This window comes from Ursus maritimus, unplaced genomic scaffold, assembly GCF_017311325.1.
Source record: "Ursus maritimus isolate PB19 unplaced genomic scaffold, ASM1731132v1 scaffold_22, whole genome shotgun sequence".
Lineage (NCBI taxonomy): Eukaryota > Metazoa > Chordata > Mammalia > Carnivora > Ursidae > Ursus > Ursus maritimus.
This window is the reverse complement of record NW_024424675.1, coordinates 18,472,364-18,492,735: the sequence shown is the minus strand read 5'-3', so window position 1 is coordinate 18,492,735 and position 20,372 is coordinate 18,472,364. Positions and strand designations below refer to the sequence as shown.

The window sequence follows — 20,372 nt, the reverse complement described above, 5'->3', positions numbered from 1 at the left end:
CATGGATGGGGCAGTGTTTCTCAAACAGAGACCCCCTGGAACCCGCAGCTCCTTCCTCCAAAAAGAAGAGCTCCAGGCACCTGCGTCCAGGAGGCGGCCCTACCCCCGCCCCAGTTCCTCAGGGAGGCCCCAGAGCAGCCACCCTGATCAATGTCTGGGTCCCTGAACCGGCCTCGGCCTCTTGAACAAAGCCAGCCTCCCTCACCGCCCTCCTCCCCCCTTCCCCCACCCGCAGCCCCTTTCCTCCTCCCCCCAGCACACTCCCCGGCCTAGCTCCGGGTCCTTAAATATCAGTCTCCCGGAGGTTGCCATAGTCGGCCAATTCGTAGGCCTGGCAGGTGGCGCCCTCGGCCACGTCCTGGGGGACTCCCAGGGACACCGCCTCCACCTCTGCCCGCAGGGTGCTGGCGGCCTCCGCGCGCTGCGCGCTCCCGGCGCGGATCTTGTGCGACAGGCTGGAGACCTTGGCACGCAGCTGGGTGGTGGGTCTCCGCAACGGCCCGAGCAGCCTCCACTCGCGGAAGTTGCAGGGCGGCTTCCGACGACCGGCGACAGGCGCCTGCGCCTCGGGCGCGCCGGGGGAGCCGGGGGCCGAGGGCGCGGTGAGGGCCAGCGGGGCCCCAGGAGGCGCGGCGTCGCGGCCGGGAGCAAAGTCGGGGCGCGGGCTGCCGGTCGAGCCCCGCCAGTGGTGGCCGTAGACGCGCCAGAGGGGACGGCGGCGCCGGCGACGCCGGCACTGGCAGCGCAGCAGGCGGAGGAAGGCGCGCTTGAACTCGCGGCTGGAGCAAGGGTAGATGAGCGGGTTCACGCAGCTGTTGAAGTAGCCGAGCCAGAAGATGACCTTGAAGACGCCCTCCGAGGGCTTCAGCTGCGGGAACAGGGAGCCTGCGGGGAGGCAGAGACCCAGGCCCGTTAGACGGACGCTCGGGGCGAGGGAGGCCCCGGGCAGCCCCTGCGCGCAAAGACCTCAACGGGGAGCTGAGTCCTGGACTGGGGCTCTCAAGGGATCTCTCCCCAGGGGGTCCCTGATCTAATCCGAGGGGTCCATGAACTTGGATGAGGAAAAATCATCTTCCATTTTACTCACATCTCCCTGATCTTGTGCATTTCCCCCAAGTCGAGTGAAGGCAACAAACCCGAATATAAGGAGAGGAAGCCATAGGAAGTCACGGCTCTTGTAGCTCAAAACCGGTGCAAGACCGGCAGTTCCCCAGGATCCGCCCTGATGGGAGCGGTTCCTGCCAGATATTTTCCTGTCACGTTCAGTTGGTGCAGATGCTTTGAATACTGTCTGTGCCGCTCAGTATTTGGAAGTGACAGGCATCAGAACATACCACTAGATCCTTATTTAATGCCTTAACCTAGTCACAGATTCCATTCACAAATAGTTGGGTGTTTTCAATGCAATCGGTTTTATTTGCAATCCGTGTATTTTAGTTTATGCATTTGAAAGTGTAACTCCGAGAAGGGCTCCGCGAGCTTTGCCAGATGCCCAGGGAAGTCTGTAGCATACAAAAGGTAAGCATCTTCGAATTCAGTGTTGACCAAGGCTGGCCCCATGTCAGGCACTGTGCCGGGCTCACATCACACATGGCCCCATTCCCTGAGTAGCTATGTGCATAAACTATCACGGGAGTGAAGACAGGGTGATGGCAGTGCTCAGCATGTGGGGTGGGGGGCTTCCAGGGTTCTCAGAGGATAAACAGGAGCCTGGCAGGATGAGGAGGACAGAGAGTGTTAGGAATGGAGGGGACAGGTGGGCAAGAGAAGTACAAGTTGGGGACCTGGAAATGTCCTGTGGGATATGCCGAGAAAACATCATTTGGGACAGATGGTGAAGGGCCCGAAATGCTGGGAATTTCCACATTTATTTGTGGGTATTTGGGAGCCACGGATATTTTCAAGCAGGCGAGAGACGGAGCCTCGAATTAAGCCTCAGAAAACACAATGCCCATGGCTGTTGGAATCAAGCTCAGTGGGGCTGTGCCAGTGGAAGTGGTCAGCGAAGCTTTCTGGGGTGGCTTTGAGGGAGCAGAGTGCCAGGCAGGAGGGGGTGCGTGCACCGGGACCTGAGCTGTGTCAGAAAGACCCTGCTTCTCACACTTCTCCCCTGGCATCCCCACCACCGACCTGAGGGGTCATGTCTTCAAAAGGCACCTGACACAATGCAAGGGCATGACCCAGAAAGCAAAAGCCACTCTTGTTCTCACATCCTCAGCGGCAGCGGGGGGGAGGGGGGGGAGGTGGCAGGAGCATCCCACCCCAGGCCAAAGTTGCAGGTGCCTGTGAGACTGAGCAGGCCAGGGGCAGGGGTCCTTGCCAAATCATGGGACCTGCTCTCTCCTCCCCTTGCCCCAAAAGAAAGAGCAGGGTCCCCTACTGAGGGGACAGAGGCACTACGCCCCCTCTCTGACCTGGGGGCACTTTCCCATCACCCACCTCCCACCATACAGAGAATTCTCGGTGCCAAGACACACAGTGGCAGTGGCAGAAGAGGAAAGTCGCCCAGTGTGATGAGGCACAGGACTTTGAAACTGTGGTCACGTAGCCCTGAGCAAGTTGTGGAGCCATTCAAGTCTCACACTTTCTGTGAAATCCAATAAAAGTTCTCTGGAAGGGATGTGCAGATTCATACGTTTCAGAGTGCAGGACTTCGCAGGCTCTTAAGAAACACTGGTGTCTCTACTGGTGTCTCTCTCCCTCTTTGGTGGCTTTTGAGAGAGGACAACTCCACCCTGGGAAGAGACCCAGTTCCCAGCTCTGGGGAGTCATCAGGAACAGAAGCCCAGACCTGGTGGGTTTGGGGGAGGCTGGGGCATCAGTCAGCGTGTGCTAAGGAGGCAGCTTCCCCTGGGAGAGGAGTTAGACAGTTGTCCTTGGAATGTGGGGACCACCAGGGTTGACTTCAGCCTCCAGGAAGGTGGCCCTCTGAATAGCATCCCTCCACGGCTGCAAAGTAAGACCCCGTGCTGAAAATAACTCTGACTCAGGGCACAGTTCTTTTATATTTAGCCCAGGATGACAAATCAGTGGACTATGCTTTCAGCCGCACGCCTGAAGCTGGCCAAACAGCATCGTTATCAGTGTGGTTTTTACTCAGATTCGGGGGCGACACGGTATATCATTAGCATGCCCTGGGCCGTGGTAGTTCACGGTCAAGCAGCCAGCGCGGACGCCCGCCCCAGGCTGCTCATTCCTTACACACAGAGCTGGGATCCATACCCAGCCTTTCCGCCCTGAGATTTTCCTACCGCGCCCTGCTGAGGTTCTTGTCTTCCTTCGGGCTCTCCCAGAAGCAGACCCCGAGACAAGGATTCAAGTGCAAGTTCCTCACTGGGGGCACCTGGGGCACAATCCCGCTGGGAGGCCTGCAGTTCAGAACCTCAGAGCTGTCCCACCAGCTGGGGGAGGGAGGTGCGGTATCTCTACCCCCATTCCCATCAGTCACGGGATGGGCTACGCCCAGGGGCGTGAATTTCCCTCGCTTCCTGCCTGCTGTGGGGGGTGGATGAGGAGGATTTGGGTGGAGAGAGGTCCCTGGGCAAAGATGCGGGCAGGTGTTGGGACGGAAGTTGGCTGATGGGCCCCGAAGGTCCAGGGGGTGGCCTGGGGGGGACACTGACAGCATCTGGTTCAACTGTTTCATGTGCTCTCTGCCCACTGTGCGGACATCTTGCTCAGAAAATACAGACGCCTGTGCATGGGCTCCAGCTTCCACAGCAACAGCACCTGTGTCCCCCTCACAAGTGGCAGTTCAGAGCCTCACAGTCCCCTCCGCCCAGTGGGCTGCAGTCTGCCCCCCATGCGTCCCCGCACCCAGTCTCACTCTCCCTGCTGTCCTGCCCCACCCCCAACACTCTCTCATCAGCTCGAACCTCTGGCCAAGATCTCTGGGGTCCAAGGGGCCTGCGAGCACGTGCCTGCCCTTTGCATGCATCGATGAAATGGGGAGCTGCCCCGAGACCCCTGAGGATGGGCACTTGGCTCATGGGCATTGTCCCTGCAATGCCGCCCGGCTGGGGGGGCATCAGTGGACAAGCCTCTTTTCAGCCACCCCCAGCTTTCTGCTCCCCCAGCCACTCTGACTTGGGGCTACTCAGGCCAACCTCGCCTGTATGCCTTCTCATCCCTCTCCAGCGGCCCAGCACACACCTGTGCCAGCCCCTGAGCCTGGCTACAGGAAAGCCTCAAAGAGCGGGGGTGGGGGGGCAGGGCTCTGAGACAAGACCACGGTCTCTCAGTGCCTGGCAGCCCCCTTTCCTGCCGACCTGGCTCCCTCTCCTGCAGCCTTCCTTGTAGGCGGAAAGCCCACCTGGGCTAACTCAACTTGGCAAGTGCCACTGGAAACAGAGGCCTGTGTGGGACACCCTTCTTCAGCCTCCCACCGCTCTGTACTGGCGCCCCGCATCACACCCTCGCTCTCCTTTCTCTTATGGCTCCCACTTCCCTCAGCAGTCTTACTTCTGTCTTCCTGTGCATCAGCTAAATGGCCACGCTGACTTCTTGCTGCCCTCTGGCCACAGCGGGCTCCTCAGTCTTGCCCTCTGGCCACAGCGGGCTCCCCGGGCGTGCCTGGGGGCTTTTGCTCCTGCTCATCCTCGATTGCCCTTCCTCTTTCTTCCACTTGTTAGTGCCAGCTCTAGCGACACCTCCACCTGGAAGCCCTCCTCATACCACCCCTCCCAACCCAGCAGTTAAGGGTACTTTCCCTATAGTACATTTTCAGGACGGGCGACTATCAGTTGCCTATCTTATCTTTTTTTTTTAATATCTATTTATTTAAGTAATCTGTATACCCAACGTGGGGCTTGAACTCATGACCCTGAGATCAAGAGTCGAAGGCTCCTCCCAGCTGAGCCAGCCAGGCACCCCATGTCTATCTTATCTTTAAATGGTAAGCTCTCCACACGTACTCGGTGCATCATAGGTGCTCCGTACATCCCAACCCCTCTCTGTCACACCCTGCATCCCATCCATCACCAGCTCCTACTGGTCCTGGAATCCCACCCCCCCCCAGCTTTGTGCCATCCTCTGGTCCCAGCCACTATCACCACCTACCCAGAGTGCCCTTCTAAGTGGGCCCCTTGTGCCTGTCTCTGTGTCCCTGGATCTTGTTCTCCACACGGCAGCTGGGGAGGTCCTTCTATTTATTTATTTGTTTTAAAGATTTACTCATTTATCTCAGAGATAGAAAGAGAGAGCATGAGCAAGTGGAGGGAGGGGCAGAGGGAGAGACTTTCCAAGCCGACTTCCTGCTGACCTTGGAGCCAACGTGGGGTGATCGCACCTCCCAGGAGGCCACCAAGCCGAAACCAAGAGTCAGAGCCCAACCGACTGAGCCACCGAGGAGCCCCTGGGAGGATCCTTTTAAAAAATAAACCTGAGCATTTCATTTCTTCACTTAAAACCCGTTTGCCACTGCTGACTACCACTTGCTGTCCTCTCTTATCTGTTCTTGGACCCTCTGCCAGCCCCTGGATGTCCCCCATCACCCCTGCTTAGCCGTGACTCCTAGTCTCTCAACCCTCCCATGTCCACATACTTCTGGATTTGGACTCGAGCTCGGGCGTGATTCCCCCACTCCCTGAATACGTTAGGGTCCCCGACCTCAGCTCCGTCTGGGGCTTCCAGGGCCCTTGCTGTTCACCCTCAGCCTGTTCTCCCCCAGCCTGTTCCCCCAAGTCCCGCACCAGCTCCTTGAGCCTTTACTCCGCCCCTTGCCTCCTCCGGAGCAGCTGATCTCACTTCCTGTTTCACAGAGAAAACAGAAGCCAAGAAAGTTGCGCACTGGCTCAAGCCTTCCTCTCCTCCTTGCTAAGAGGGAGGTCTCTCCTCCTGCCCAAAGTCACATGCCTACTTATGTGGTCGTGCGCTCCATCCGTCCGTCCCCTTCCAGCGTGCCCGTCCCAGCTGCAACCTCGGCTGGTTGTCGGGCTACAACCTCGTTCTCTCGAGCCTTTCTGTCCACGCCTGCCTACTTCCCTTCCGCACCTGCTTTTCGCTGCTTTGCCCTACAGCCCCGCTCCTCCCGGGCCCCCGACCCGTGGACACGGCTCTCATCCACCCCGGACTCCTCTCATCTCACCCGTGGCTCCCAGGGCACCTCACTCTTGGATTTTCTACTCTGTATCAATTCCCTCTGCTACTTCTTCAGCACGTCCTCACTGCTAAATGTAGGAGTGCCCTTCTCAGAAGAGTCTGGAATCTCTTCCCTTTGTATTCTCCTGGCAATTTCATCCCAGCTCATGGGTTTAAATACTGACTTCAGACTGACAGTGCCCATAAGTTCTATCTCCAGCTCAGACAGTTCTCCCAAATTCCAGACTCAGATCCAGCGGCCTCCCAGACCTCTCCACTTGGGTGTCTACTGGCATTTCACACTTATCCCGACCTCATGAAGCTTACCTTTCATTGGGCAAGGCTGGCAAGACATAAGATAAACAAGGAAAATGCGAATGTATCAGATAATACGCTAAGAAGAAGTAAAGCAGAGAAGGAAGATAGGAGGTGTGTGTTCGCGTATCTGTGCGGCTGGGAGTGGTGGTATAGATTTTGGACAAGGTGGCCAGGAGAGGCCTGCTGAGAATGTGACATTTGAGTAAAGGGCTGAATAGAGGCATGTGGACATCTGGGGGGAAAGCATTTCAGGTAGAGGGAACAGCAGGTGCAAAGGACCTGAGGTGCCCCTGGTATGTTTGCAGAACGATGAGGCTAGTGGTTACATAATGGAGTGACTGGGGGCACAAAGGACACGAGGTCAGAACTCAACAACTATCCTCCTCCCTGTGCTTATACCCTGCTTTCTATCCTCAACCCAGCAGCTAAAGTGATTCTTTAAAAATATAAATGTATCAAGTCACTCCTTAGGTTCCAAACCCTCTAACAGCTCCTCTTCCCCCTCACAGTAAGAGCCTATGACCCACACAGCTTGATATGTGCCTCCCCCACTCCTCTATCATCCCCTCTTCCTACCCCCTCTACTCCATTCAGCCACACTGCCCTCCATGTTGCTTCTTGGATATGGCAGACACACTCCCACCGCAGGGCCTTTGCACTTGCTTTTCCTCATCACCTTCTCCCCAAATATCCACATGGCTCGTGCCCTGACCTTTGCAGTGAGGTCTCCCTGATTTCCCACCTAAAATCGCATTGCCCTCCCCCCTCCCCGCGCTCCCCATCCCCCTCAACTGGGGCTATTGCTCTCCGTGGCACTTACCGCCTCCTCCCGTACTATTTGAGTTAGTTTTCATTTTGTCCAGCATCGCTGTCTGCAGCCAAGTCCCCAGGGCAGGACTCGTGCCTGTTTTGCTTGGCACTCCACTCCCGTGGCCCTGAAGCCCTCCCGAGCACACTGAACACACAGTAGGTGCAGAACACTTGCCGAGTTTGCTCAGCGAGCCCCTCTTCTCTACCCTCTGTGTCCACCTGGGCATCATGCCCAGTGCCTTCGATTTTCTCTCTAGCGGGGTCCCTCCCTTCACCTCGTTCCTGAAGCCTTTGCTTGGTCTGGCATCTCATTTTGTTTGCATGGCTGTGACAGCCCCCAAGGGTCCTCTGGCCTCCTCACTCTGCACACAGCTGCTGGAGGCTTTTCTAAAATTGGTTTCTCTCCTTAAACCTCTGAAAACCGCAAGTGGCTTCCAGCAGCTCTGAGGACTAAGCCCAAGCTTTCTTGTGTTGCATTCAAGGCTTCTTAGGACCCAGTGCTGCCTGCAGCTTGCTTTCCTCCAAATTTGGCCACAAGCCAAAGGATGAAGCTGCGAGGAGGTCTTCTCGTGGGGGCTGGGCTCCTTCTGCCTTTCTGCCTGGCCCCAACTGTTTCTTCCCTCCCCGCCCTCGAGCCTTGGGGCAGGCATCCTCCCCACCAAGCCTGGGCTATGGGCCCTTTTATGCAAGCCTGCATTTTAACAAAATGTGTCACTGCTCTATCTACCCTCCTAGACTACAGGTTTCTTGAAGGCAACGATGAGTTTAATGCTTGTTTTCACTGCAGCCTCTAACACAAGTGCCTGGTCCAGAGCAGGGGCTGAGGGGTCGCGTCTGTGCACCTGTGAGGAGAGCTCGTAAGAACGCAGGTGGGAGATGAGCACAGACCCAACTCCTGCTTGCTTCTCTCTTCTCCTTTGCCTTGCTCTCATGTGAGTCTCCCATCAGGCTTGCTCCCACCTGCCTTCCCGCATTCTCTATATTGGGGTGCCTCTGTCAGGAGTCTAACTAATGTCGAGAGGGGCTGGACATCCACGAGTCATAAAAAGCAGGGCCTCTCCTATGTCAGGAGGTAGGCTCATCTTATGGCATGTTGGCTGGGCCAGCGTGGCCCACACATTGTTGGGGAAACTGAGGCAGCCTGTGAGGTTTGTGTTTGCAGGCTTGACGATCACAAGCCAGTCCCCACACCTAAGAACCAGAGATGTCCAGGGCTAGGAGTTTCCACTGAGATGCTGGTTAGGCCGGAGCTGACCAGTCTGGCCAACCTCGCTGAGGGGTGACAGCTCTGAAGCCACGGGGCAGACTGTGATTAACAGCTCTCTTCTGGCATCACCAGAAGGGAACTTGTTCTTGGCAGAATGTCAGAATTCACAGCCAGGCTTGCTCATAACTTGCAGCCAACCATGAAATATCAGGCTGCACCCCAGCTTGCCCCCTTTCCCACCCCCTCTATCACTAGGGACTTTTCTATCCACAGGCAGCCATTCTCTCTGGTTAGAGAGATAGAGTGGGGTTAAAAATACCACATTCTTCTAGATAGTCAGGTGTCTTTTCGCCAGTAGGGCTAGGAGAGAAGGAACTCCCCACCCTATGCTCCCTTTCTCTCTCCCCCTTCTCTCAACTGCTCGCTCAGTGGCTCTGACCCTGGAATCCAACAGCTCCTCGGTCAACAGAGCCTGGGACCTCTGCAGCCGGTAGACCTCTTTGCTATACTGTAAAGGGTCAAATAAACCTCTCGAGTAAAGCACACTTGAGCTGAGACCTCAAGACCCGAGGGGGGACTGAGCCATGCATCTATCTGAGGAAAGAGAATGCCAGACAGTGGAAAGGGCATGTGCAAAGGCCCTGAGGCAATAGGGCACCTGAGAAGTTGGAGGACAATCAAGAAGTTGGGATCACTAGCACAGAGAAGGGGAAGGGGAGAGTGGTAGGAGATAAGGCCGTTTTGAAGTGGGCACAATCATGGAAGGCTGTCAGGAAGAGGTGACCTGGATGGGGGCCCAGTCTCAGATGGATTGTGAGAACACCAAGGGGTGATTTGAGGGCACTGTGGGGTCAGCTGTGCCAAACCAATTCTCTTGAATTCCTTGCACTGCCAGTTTTCCATGGTGAGAGGTAACTGGCGGGTCCTTTGGCTCGAGATGGACCAGGAATAGATCAGAAGTCCTGTGCCCCCATGTTTGCCTCAGGACCCACGAACTCCGTGGGGCTGGCAGAGAACTATCTGTCTGGCCCTGGACGCCATTCTATAGCTGTGGGGATGTCGGCGGAGGGGCGGCTCCTAGGTGCATCCCGTCAGTGGTGTGTTTTTCTTTTACAAAAAAGCTCTGTCTGCTGAATCAGGGGCCAACTCGGTGTCCCTGAACATCTGACAGCTCAGACTGTGAGCTTGAAATGATCATCTGCCACTAAAAGAGACCAAGGCTCTTTAGAGAAATGGCTGCTTCCAGGTTCTGGGAGAAGAAAAGTATGAGCCGAGCCTGAGACACCTTATGAGGCACCTGAGCCGCTCACCAATCGTAGCAGCACAAGGGAGAAGAATTCTTGGCCCAAACACCGAACCGGAGTCTCATCAAGCCAGTTGACAGGAAGTATAGGGAACAGAGGACACAGTGAATGGCCCTGCGGGGACGCAGACTCCAGACTGTGGGCAACGCTTCAGGACAAATTATCTGGTTTCTTCACCAAAGAAATTGCAGGAAAAGGTGGGAGGAGGGATCTTACCAATTAAAGAGACCTCGCAGGCAAAATCAAGCCCACGCAACATACGCACCTTTCTCGGATCCTGATTCATACGAACAAACTTACGAGGCAACTGGCAACATCTGAACACTAAGTAGACCGTATGCGACACGAAACCGTTATTTTTATGGGTTATAATGGATTGTGGCTATCTTTCAAAAAAAGTTCTTGTGTTCTAGAAATGTATGTATATCGAACAATTTACAGATGAACTGATATGGCGTCTGGATGGTCTTCAAAATAATCCTCAGTGCTGGGACAGCGGGTGGGGGTTGGGACGCACCGAGGCTGGCCTTGGGTTGACATTGTGGAAGCTGGGTCACGGGAATCAGAGTGCCGTGGTGGGGGCTGGGGGGTGGGGGGGTAGGGAGCTACTAATCAATAGGCATAAAGTGTCACTCAAGGTGAAGAATTCTAGAAATCTGTGCAATGCTGTACTTACAGCTAACGACAGCATGTTGTGCACTTCAAAACTTGTTAAGAGGGTAGAGCACATGTTCAGTGTCCGTCCCCTAATAAAAAAAAACCAATAAAAAGGGGGTGCTGTGTTTTCCACTCAGACCCTGGGCATGGGGGGTGTGAAGAGGCCATGGGATCCACCACTTCCTCTCTCTCTCTGCACGCATTTACTGAGAACCTACTATGTGCCAGGTGCCGCAAAGGTGCAGTTAGGGGATGTCATGCCAGCCCTTTCTTCAGGCTTTCGGGCCAGGGGAGAGCGATGCCACTGCTGGGGACCTGTCACCAAGCACCCCTACCACTCCCCCTGCGACCGTAGGCCCCTGCGTGACCTCAGGGAACCTGGGCAGAGGAGTCCTTCGGCCTTTGGCCAACACTCTCAGAGGCACGTGGGGGATCTACCCCCTATAGCTGGCTGCCCCCGGGTGATTTCCGGGCTGGACACCGATTCCTCGGCAGGGCTCAAGCTTCTCTTCTGCCTCCTCCCGCCTTCTCTCTTTCTAATTAAGGCAGCAGATAATGACAGTCAAGTTATGAAGCCCATGCATTTTAAGAGTATAGCTTGATGACTTTACATATGCACACGCCAATGTAGTCACTGCCTAGACCAAGATCTAGAATGTTCTCAGCCCTTCCAGAAGGTTTCTTTGCTCTCTCTTCCAATCAATACGCATACCCACTATCCTGACTTTGATCATCAACTAGTTTTGCCTGTTTTTGAACTTTGCACACACAGAAGCGTGTAGTACGTGTGCTTTTAATTTCAGATCCGGCTTACTCTGCCCAGCGTCGTGTCTGTGACATTCATGCACGTTGCTGCGGGCAGCACGGTGGTTATTTTTCCTAGCCGTACAGTAGGTTCAGCCAATGAATTATTTACCCCTTCTCCTGTTGATGGCATCCTGTCTCAACTCGTGACGCCTCATGGACTCCCCATTCCACATCTCCCAAGCCACAGGGCTCCCCACAAATACCTCCACCCTTCTGTGTCTGCATATGTGTAGTTTCCTCCGTCCTCACGCTTTGTGATACGTGTAAGAATATTAACGATTACAGTGCACAGTGATCAAAGCACGTGCAGAGTGTTCGGGGAGCAGGAAGGAGTACCTAACTAAATCCAGGGGTGGTCAGGCGGGGCAGCGATATCACAGGGCCGAGCCTGACAGTCTGGGAAGGAGGCCCAGGTATGGCTCCCAGATGGCTGGGGCGGGGGAGGGCTCTGGCACAGGGTCTGGACTGTATCTGAGCCTCCAGACAGCTTGTACACCTTGATATGCATTTGGGAGGGCACCGTGGGCTCTGAGCCTCTGAGGCTGCTGTGCATGACCGGGCACATTCGGAGGCCCACTCAGAGGCCAGTGAGGCTCAGTGACCTGCCCAACAGAAGGGAGCTGGGAGTGCAGCACAGGGGTCTGTCTGTGGCCGCTAGGAATAACAGGGGTGGGGCTGGTGTGTGTGTGTGTGTGTGTGTGTGTGTGTGTGTGTGTGTCCCACGGGATAGGTCCACCTCTTGGGATAGCTAAGGGGGCACCTGCCAGGCAGGTCAAAGCCAGATGCAGTGAAGCCCCGCTGTCACGAGCAATGCAAGGGAAGACGTGGCGTCTGGAGGTGCCTGGGAAAGGAAGGGAGCTCTTGTGCAGATGGGTGCTTGTGGGGGCAAGGTTTCCCCAGTTCCTCTGTTCTACCCCCAAAGGCTGGCTCAGACCTCTGGGGGTGAGAGGCCTCTTGCACTCAGTTCCCTGGGGCAGGGTCTTTCATCAGGGGCTCTTCCTGCCTGCCGTGCCCCTACCACACCCCCTTTCCGCACGGAAGTCTGCCGGCAGCCTGACCTGCTGCCCCTCTCCACACGCATTCCGTAAGTTTGGGTTCCTCTAGACATCAGAAGGGACCTTTACACAATGTCCCGTGATTTTTCTAAGGCACCCAGTTCCACGTGAGCTTGCTGAGGCGAGAGCAGGGGGTGCCTATCTGTCGTGGGCAGGGCTGCCAAGAGCCCCTCCTCCAAAGGCCCCAAGCATTGGTGACCCGATATTCTGTCATTCAGCCTGGAGGACCTTTGAGAGTGAAAGGGGGGCATTACTAGTAATCACGCCAGTCAGCGGGCATCGCTGGGGCTGTCCTGGGCACACCAGGGTGCGTGGGCACTCTGGTGGAGTGGCCGGCCCGGGGCAGCATCAGCAGGGAAGGCCCAGGCAGGTGGGGACCCTCTCATGAGGGCGAGTGACGCTTCCTGTGTCCATACACAGCTCCCTGGGTGCCCTGGAAGGACCCAATGCCACCCTTCCTGGCCTTGCTGACTGGCATCTTGGGGTCAGACAGGTTGCTGACTGGCTTCGGCTCGTGCCTCTACTGAGTTTTGAGTGTGTACGAGTGGGTGAGGGGCACCCTGGGTCTGTTGGACAACCCCTGGGTTGTGGCCCTACTGGGTGCCTTCATTTCCACGGGCTGTAGCCCTGGCTGGCACACACTGCTTGTGCTTTCTCAATCCCCCCACCTCTGGTGCTCATCACACCTGGCCTGGGGACGAGGGCCCGGGAGGAGGGAGATGCCACTGGTATCTGGTAGCCCACTTCTCTGCCTCCTTCTGGTTCCTTCAGAGTGGGTGCTCCCTGAAGCTCTATCCCCAGCCCTGCTCTTCTCTTTGTCCCTCCATCCTCTTTCTGGGAGACGGTACCCCATGTTCCTGCTTTAGCAACCACCCCCTTCTTGGTCCCCTTTATCTAAGTTCCCAACATCCTCCATCCCAACTGTATATTGGCATTTCCATACCAAGATATGCCAGGCCCTTGGATTCCACATTCCTCCCCAAAGTTGCTGCTCAGAAATTGTCCCCGTTCCTTCAAAGGAACCTCCCTTCTCCCAGGCCTGGGCCCAGGGCTAGGGGGTGTCAGGACCTCCTGGCTCCTTCTCCCTTTTGCACAGCTCTCAAGCCACTCCTGCCCCCACTGAAGGCCCCGCCCTCCAAGCCACACCAGGGCAGAGGCAGATCGGAATATTCTGTTTCCCTGCTTGGCCTCTGTCCTGCTTGCTCACTATTGCCAGATTCCACTCAATTCGGCTCCACCAGCGGCCCTGGGCTCTGCTCTGGGGCTCAGGAGGCTGGGCACAGCACAGACTGGTAGGAAGAGGGAGACAAGGACACGCTGGGGGCCCCACGCCAAGCGTGAGGAGCGGCAGAGATGGAGGGATTGAAAAAGGGCCAAAGGCCATGGAAATTTAGAGATGACTTCCTGGAAGAGGAGCACATGCTCTAAACCTCAAAAAAACAAAACCAAACAAATCAAAACAAAACACAAAACAGTAGCCCTTTGCAGTGTTGACCGTGACAGTGAAAAATACGAGAAATCAAATGCTCAGCACGAGACTGCATCGGCACACCATGGAATAATCTCGAACGAAATACCACACTGCTACTACAATGAACCAGCACGGGTAAAACTCAGCGACGTAACGTTGCAGGAAAAAGGCAAACTGAAGAATGACGTGCATGGCATAATGCCATTTACATAAATGCTGAAGGCGCACGAGACAATACTATGTATTACTATGGATACAGGTGTCTGCAGTAAGAGTACAAACAGAAGAATGGGGTGACAGACAGATTTACCTCTGGAGGGGGGCAGGGAGAAAAGGAGGAAGGGACAGCAGGAGGGAACTGACTTTGGGCTGTGTTCTATTTCTTTGACAAGAGAAACAGAGAGAGGGATTTGAGGCGAATACGGCAAAATGTTGACATCTGTTCAGTACGGGTGATGATGGGTACAGGGACACTCGCTATGTCATTTTCTCCTTATCTGTGCATCATTCTGTAACTTGGAATTTTTAAAAAAGTTAAAAGAGCATAATGGGACGTGGCGCTCTGTACACAGCTTGCTCATTCCCTACGGTGGGGGGGGCAGGGTGAAGCGAGGGGGGGAATGAGGGCCCCTGGGGTGGGGTACGGCTGGGCAGGGACAGGGCAGGGGTTGGTCGGTGGGAGAAGGAGGCTGGGTGGGGAGCTTGGTGGGGAGGGTACTAAATCTGGGGCAGGCTTCTAAAGGGGGCGCACGCTGACCTTCTCCTGCCTGCCTAGTCGCCCCCCCAAGTATGTTGCCTGGTGTTCGTGCCTCTGTACCCCCAGAGCAGCCTCTGCCTGGCTGACTTTCAAGTCAGTGATTTACTCAGAAGCTACTACAAAAGCAAGAGCTCACGGGGCGCTCACGACAAGCAATGATTAGATTTACACGTAACAGCTCACTGAACTCTCGAGACGGCCCCGCAGGTGGGCACCGTTACCATCACCACCAGCCCGGTTTTCTGGATGAGGACACAGAGGCAGAGAGACGCTCAGGGACTTGCCCGAGGTTACGGAGCCAGTCGGGGGCGTAGCTGGGATTTGAACCCAGGGCGTCTGGTGGCAGAGCCTGTGGTCCTTGTTGCTGTGCTCTCTTGTTCCTTTCACGCCGGGCACTGTGCTGGGCGCTGTGGATTTGGTAAGGACCTGGCCCTGCCCTTGAAGAGGTTCGGGGCTGGTGCGGGGAAGTCAGACACCAACCAAGCGGCACGCAGATGTCAGTAAAGGGGCCAGTAAAGGAGGAGAAACTTGTGCCCCAAGGGAGGGAGTACAGAGAAGGACACACCGAGGTTGAGGCATCTGAGAAGACCTCTCTGAAGAGGGGACATTTACAGGGAGACCTAAAGTTAACCAGGAGGGGGTGGGGAGGGCAAGACTGCAGGAAGAGCGAGTGCAAGGGCAGGAGCTCTGCGTGGGCAAGGACCTGGAAGAGGGTCAGAGGAGCCAAAGCTTGCAGTGAGCAAGGGCCAGGGCAGCAAAGCCATGAGGCCATCACTCAGGGCCCTCCTTCCAGGAGGGGGACCACATGTCCGGGTTTGCCCTCACTGCCCCCCACTGTCCCGGGTTGTGCCTGTGATCCCAGCATAAATATTCATGACGTCTCATTTTGGTTTGGACAATAATAAATTTGAAGGTCACCCTCTCACAGGCCATGGTGGAGAGTCTGGATCTTGTTCCCAGGGCAGTTGGAAAGCACGGAGGGGTTTTAACGGAGACTGACACTCTCATTTATAATATATAAAGTTCACTGTGGCCGCTGTGTGGAGAGGGCCTGCAGGGCAGCAGGAGGGAAGCCAGTCGTCCCCTTCCTGACTCCGCCGCAGAGTGCGGAAGGAGCGAGGCCTGGGAAAGGCAGGGGGAGGCCCGGCTTGGGCTGGCTGAGGTTGCAGCCATGGGCAAAATGACTCAGGGCAAATGCGTCCCCAGAGATGATGCTCCCCTTCTGCTCCCTATGCTGCCCTGGCCCCAAGGCTTCCAGGAGGGGCCTTCGGGGGGTGGGACTAAGCCCCTGAGAACAGCCGCCCACCTCCCAGGACGGCAGGGAGGCTGCTGAAACAAACAGGAAAGTTCTCAAAAGAGCTAAAGGACTCCGTAAATGTCAGAAACAATGACGAACGATATCAACTGAACCTTTGATCATCTGTCCCTATCCCCTTCCTTCTCATCCCACACAGCCCTCCTCCCCTCACCTCCAAGAGGAGATTTCAGAAGATACCAGGTGGGGAGGGTCTCCTAGTCGTCTGAAACTGAGTGAGTTCCTCGTGAAAGCAGGTGGCTTCTCGACCCTGCTGATGTACGTGCTTGCTGCACCTGCGTGACTGAAGGCTCACCCATTGTGCACCCACGTCTGGGAACTGGCATTTGTATCTGTGTGTGTGTGTGTGTTGGGGTGGGGTATTTAGAGGAACACGTACAGTGCTGACCACATACTATGGGGCAGACGCCCACACAGATGCCACAGACCTCTTATATTTAGGGGGTTCGGGAGTGATAAAACAAGCCCCAGGCTTATCATGGCCATGGGGGGGGGCGGGTAGGACAGAAGTCAGAAGCCTGCAAAATGAATCCTGCAAGCACGAGGAGCCTCTCCCATGTCGACCACAAAGTGCACCTGCCTGAGACCAGGGAACCTTCTCGGCATAGGGGGAGAGCCTCCTCTGGCCTGGGAAGGCCATCCAAGTCTGGGTGCCGGGAAGGCACAGCCACGGGCTCCAGGGGGCAAGGAAGGGGCTGGTGGGAGACGGGTCACTCACCAAGCGGCAGCACGAAGAAGAAGGGGAACCAGCAGAGCACGAAGACGCCCACGACGATGGCCAGCGTCTTGGCCGCCTTCTTCTCGCGGGAGAACTTGAGCAGGCGCACGGACAGCGAGCTGCGGAAGGTGTGGCCCTTGGCGCTGCGCAGCCCGTGCGCCCCGTCGGCGGCGCCAGCGCTGGCTCCGCGGCAGTGGATGCGCAGCACCACCTCGGAGGCCTTGCCGCGCTCTCGCTTGACGCCCGCCTCGAGGCTGCGCGTGGTGCTCCGCGCTACCACGTACACGCGACAGTACATGACCACGATGACGGCCATGGGCAGGTAGAAGGAGCACACCGAGGAGAAGACGGCGTAGCCTGCCTCCTCCGTGATGCCGCAGAAGCGCTCGTCAGGGGGCACGGGCTCCTTCCAGCCCAGCAGCGGCCCCACGGACACCACCAGCGCTACGGCCCAGAGCAGGGCCAGGATGGCGGCCGCCTTGCGCTCGGTCATGATCGCGGGGTATTTGAGCGAGTGGCGCACGCCCACGTACCGGTCTACGGAGATCGTGCAGAGGCTGAGGATGGAGGCCGTGCAGCACAGCACGTCCACAGCGGCCCACACGTCGCAGAAGGCCCGGCCGAAGGCCCAGAAACCCAGAACCTCCATGGTGGCCGAAAAGGGCAGCACTGTGGCGCTCAGCAGCAGGTCGGCCACGGCCAGGTTGACGATAAAATAGTTGGTGACCGTCTGCAAGTGGCGGTTGCAGGCCACCGAGAGGATGACCAGCAGGTTGCCCGCCACAGCGGTGAGAATGAAGGCGGCCAGGAAGACGCCCACGCCCACGCCCTGCGCGCTCACCACCAGCCCCCCGACGGCCGCCGTGCCGTTCACCTCGCCGCCGGTGCCCGCGCCCCCCGGCTCCCCGGCGGAGCTCCGGTTGTCCTCGCCGCTGCCCGCGCCCACCACGCCGCCGCCGCCGCCCGCGGCTCCCGGCACGCCGCCCACTGCCGGGCCCTCCGAGGCGGCCGCGCCGCCCGCGCCGCCCCCGCCGCCGCCCGCGCTAGAGCCCCCCGCGCTGCTGTCAGGGCGCGGTCCCTCGAAACTGACGCTCAGGAGGTCGCGGAAAGTCATCTCAACGCGCGGCCGTCGGGGGCCGGGCCCGGGCGCAGGACGAGCGACTGGCCAGGAGAGGGGCCCCGGGCATAGCCGCGGGGCTCCGGCTGCAGCCTGGCGCGCGGGTCCCGTCGGGGTCCTGCCCGAGTTCCCGTAGCGCGGAGCGCGGCAGTCAGCGGAGCTGGGCCGGCGGGGCGGCGGCCGGGGCTGCCGAGGCTGGCGGCGGAGTCGGGCCGGAGAGCCGGGGCTGGCGACGCGCGCCGCTCTCTGAGCGTGCCCAGGCGAGCGGGCAGAGCGGCGGCTCAGGGGCCGGGCAGTGCAGGCAAAGCCACTGCGGCGCTCTCGACCGGGCGCGGGGGGCGGGACGGAGGAGGGGCAGCGCCGGGAAGGAGGAGGGGGCGGCCGGCGCCGAGGGAGGGGGCGCCCCGCGTGCTGGGAGAAGGGGCAGCGGGAGCCCGGAGAGCGGCAATTCCGGGGTCCGGAGGGGTCTCGGCGCTTGCGCCAGCTCCGACCCCGCGGCAAGCCACCCCTGCCTCGCCGCGGGTGCGCACGACCGTCCTCTCTTCTCGCCGTCAGCTCTTCGCCCCTTCCCGCGCCGCTCCCGGGCCGATTTCCCTTTCCCCCTCCGCCGCGTCCCCCTTCCTCACGCCTTTTCCCCCAGCCTCTCGGTCACTCGTTGATGCCCTTGGGCGCGCGGAGCGGAGACGGCGCGATTCCCGGGTCCCGGGGTTCCCGGGCTCCCGGGCTCCCGGGCTCCCGGCTCCGGCCGCCAGAGAGCAGCAAGCACCCGGGATCTGCGGACTGCGGACCGGAGCGCGCAATACGGCGGCGATCGCCTCCTGGGACTGCCTGGAGGGATCTGCCGCACCTCCTTACTCCTCTCCAGCCACTGGCCCGGCCAGGGCCTCAGCCACCTCTGTCCAGTGCGGTGGAGTGGAGAGAGCCCCGGGAGGGATCAGATGCCTGTGCTGGTCTGTGATGGGAAAAGGAGCAAGAGACTATTTGGTTATGGCTCTCGGACCCTGTCCACCACCCATGGGTTTGCATACACCAACTTCTGCATTGTTACTTGACTCCATATCAGATGTGGAATAAAACTTCCTTGTTACACTAAATAAGTGGCCTTCTGGGGAGGGAGGGTTTAAGTGCTGGAGGGTGGGAAAGGGCACTGGGCCCCATGGTTAAAGAGTGGGGGGGCTGGCAGACTGGCTGGCTCCGTATCTGAGCTGTGTACCATATGAGCTCTTTGACTTCTTTGTGTCTTAGTTCTTCATCTGTAAAAGGAGGATACGAGTAGTGTCTATTTAACGATGTGAACATGAAATTAGTTAATATGTGTTAAGACCCAAGAGCAGTGCCTGGGTTTTTTGGCTGCGTGAGACTTGGCAGGGCAGGATTTGGACACGGAGGACAGAGGGCAGGGGATGTGTAGAACTGGTTTGAGCGGAGGACACAGGTGGAGGGTTGGGTTTCAGGAGCTTCTTGCTAACTAGCGGGACTGGGTAAGGAGAAGCAGAAAGAGATCATTCATTTGACCTAAAATTACTAACCAGGGCGTCATGCTGACACGTTGGGTGGCAGGGGGAAGGGAATTGCAGGGAGGGTCATAGTGCTAGATGAGGAAGGCTTGAGGTGAGGGTCCTTTTGGAGAGGTGTCTGGGAAGAGGTGGAGAACTCAGGGCCTTGGTGCCCACTAGCTGTGAAAGACAGGGGCAGGGTGTTGAAGAGACCTAGATGGGAAGGTGCTTTGGAAAAAAAGCAGAAAATGGTGCAAAAGTTGAGAGTGGGTAAGTCCCTCTCATCCTGACCTCCCCAGCCCAGGAAGCTAAAGCTCTTAGAGTCCCAGCTTAGAAACAGCTCTTCCAAGGCCCTCAGTTTCCCCATTACGTCTTCCATCTTTTACTTGGGTCTTTGAGAATTTACTATAGAAGAGTAGGCATGAAGGCAAGGGGAGCCCTGCTGGTCTTTAGATCCAGTGGTGAGGCTTGATTTAAGATAGATCCCTAGCACCTGTGATTGTCTCCCCTCCTTTGTGAGACCCCTTTAGAGAGAGCATAAAGAAAAAGGAGAAGTTCATCCCACAACAGAGAAGTTAACTCCTAGGCCGATAAACCTGGACGTCAGCTCCTGCAAGAGGAGATCTGGATCTCCTCCCCTCTCGTGAATATGGTGCAGGCGGTTGTCACTTGCAGAGTCAGAATGCTGAATGGGGAGGATGCTGATGGAGAAGGCGTTCCTGATGGGTATCCTGTTTTGGGGGACCAGCGGTCCCCAGTTCCCTCCCACCCCACCAACCTTTATTTGTTCATTCAACACAAATTAAACAACGGCTACACGCCAGCAACTGTTCTGGGCACTGGGGACAGGATGTTGAATAAAGCGAAGTCCCTCCTGGGGCTCAAGTTCAAATGGCAGAAAGGGTAGCTAAGCATTAGGAGGAGGGCTGTCCCATTGCTATGGAGCGAAGTTTTCTCTGGCTTTGATATCTGAGTCGTGGACACTCTCTTCAATTAAATCTTCAAAGAAAATCCAATGCAGAGGCACTCTTGCCCAGCACCGCCGCACCTCTGAATAGCAGTGGAGTCTGAAAGAGTAAAAACCGTGCATGTCATTGGAAGACACAGTTAAAGCTGCCAGTTGCCAGGATCAGTCCCCTATGAAGAACATGGACATCCATTCTATTCTCCAGCTGCAAATGGGTCCCTAGTCCTAGCCTGACCTTTCAGCTTACTATGGCTTGCCCCTCCCTCTGGCTACCACGAGACCCATGATCCCGACT

The 20,372-nt window shown here is 57.2% G+C and overlaps 1 protein-coding gene across 1 annotated transcript; it reads right to left on the bottom strand.

Annotated features, from left to right (window-relative positions):
- Nucleotides 1-283: 283 nt before the first annotated feature.
- ADRA1D (adrenoceptor alpha 1D) lies at nt 284-17,611 on the bottom strand. The gene is made up of 2 exons (XM_040637825.1): nt 16,498-17,611; nt 284-885 (listed from the first exon to the last, which is right to left on the bottom strand). The coding sequence occupies exons 1-2, from the start codon at nt 17,609-17,611 to the stop codon at nt 284-286; spliced, it is 1,716 nt and encodes a 571-aa protein (XP_040493759.1).
- Between the last annotated feature and the right edge of the window lie 2,761 nt (nt 17,612-20,372).

Excerpts from the sequence above, each read along its gene's own strand:
- ADRA1D (XM_040637825.1), bottom strand. The coding sequence starts at position 17,611 with ATGACTTTCCGCGACCTCCTGAGCGTCAGTTTCGAGGGACCGCGCCCT. Across the intron at positions 886-16,497 it reads CTTCTTCGTGCTGCCGCTTG|GCTCCCTGTTCCCGCAGCTG; the intron begins GTGAGTGACCCG and ends GCCTCCCCGCAG.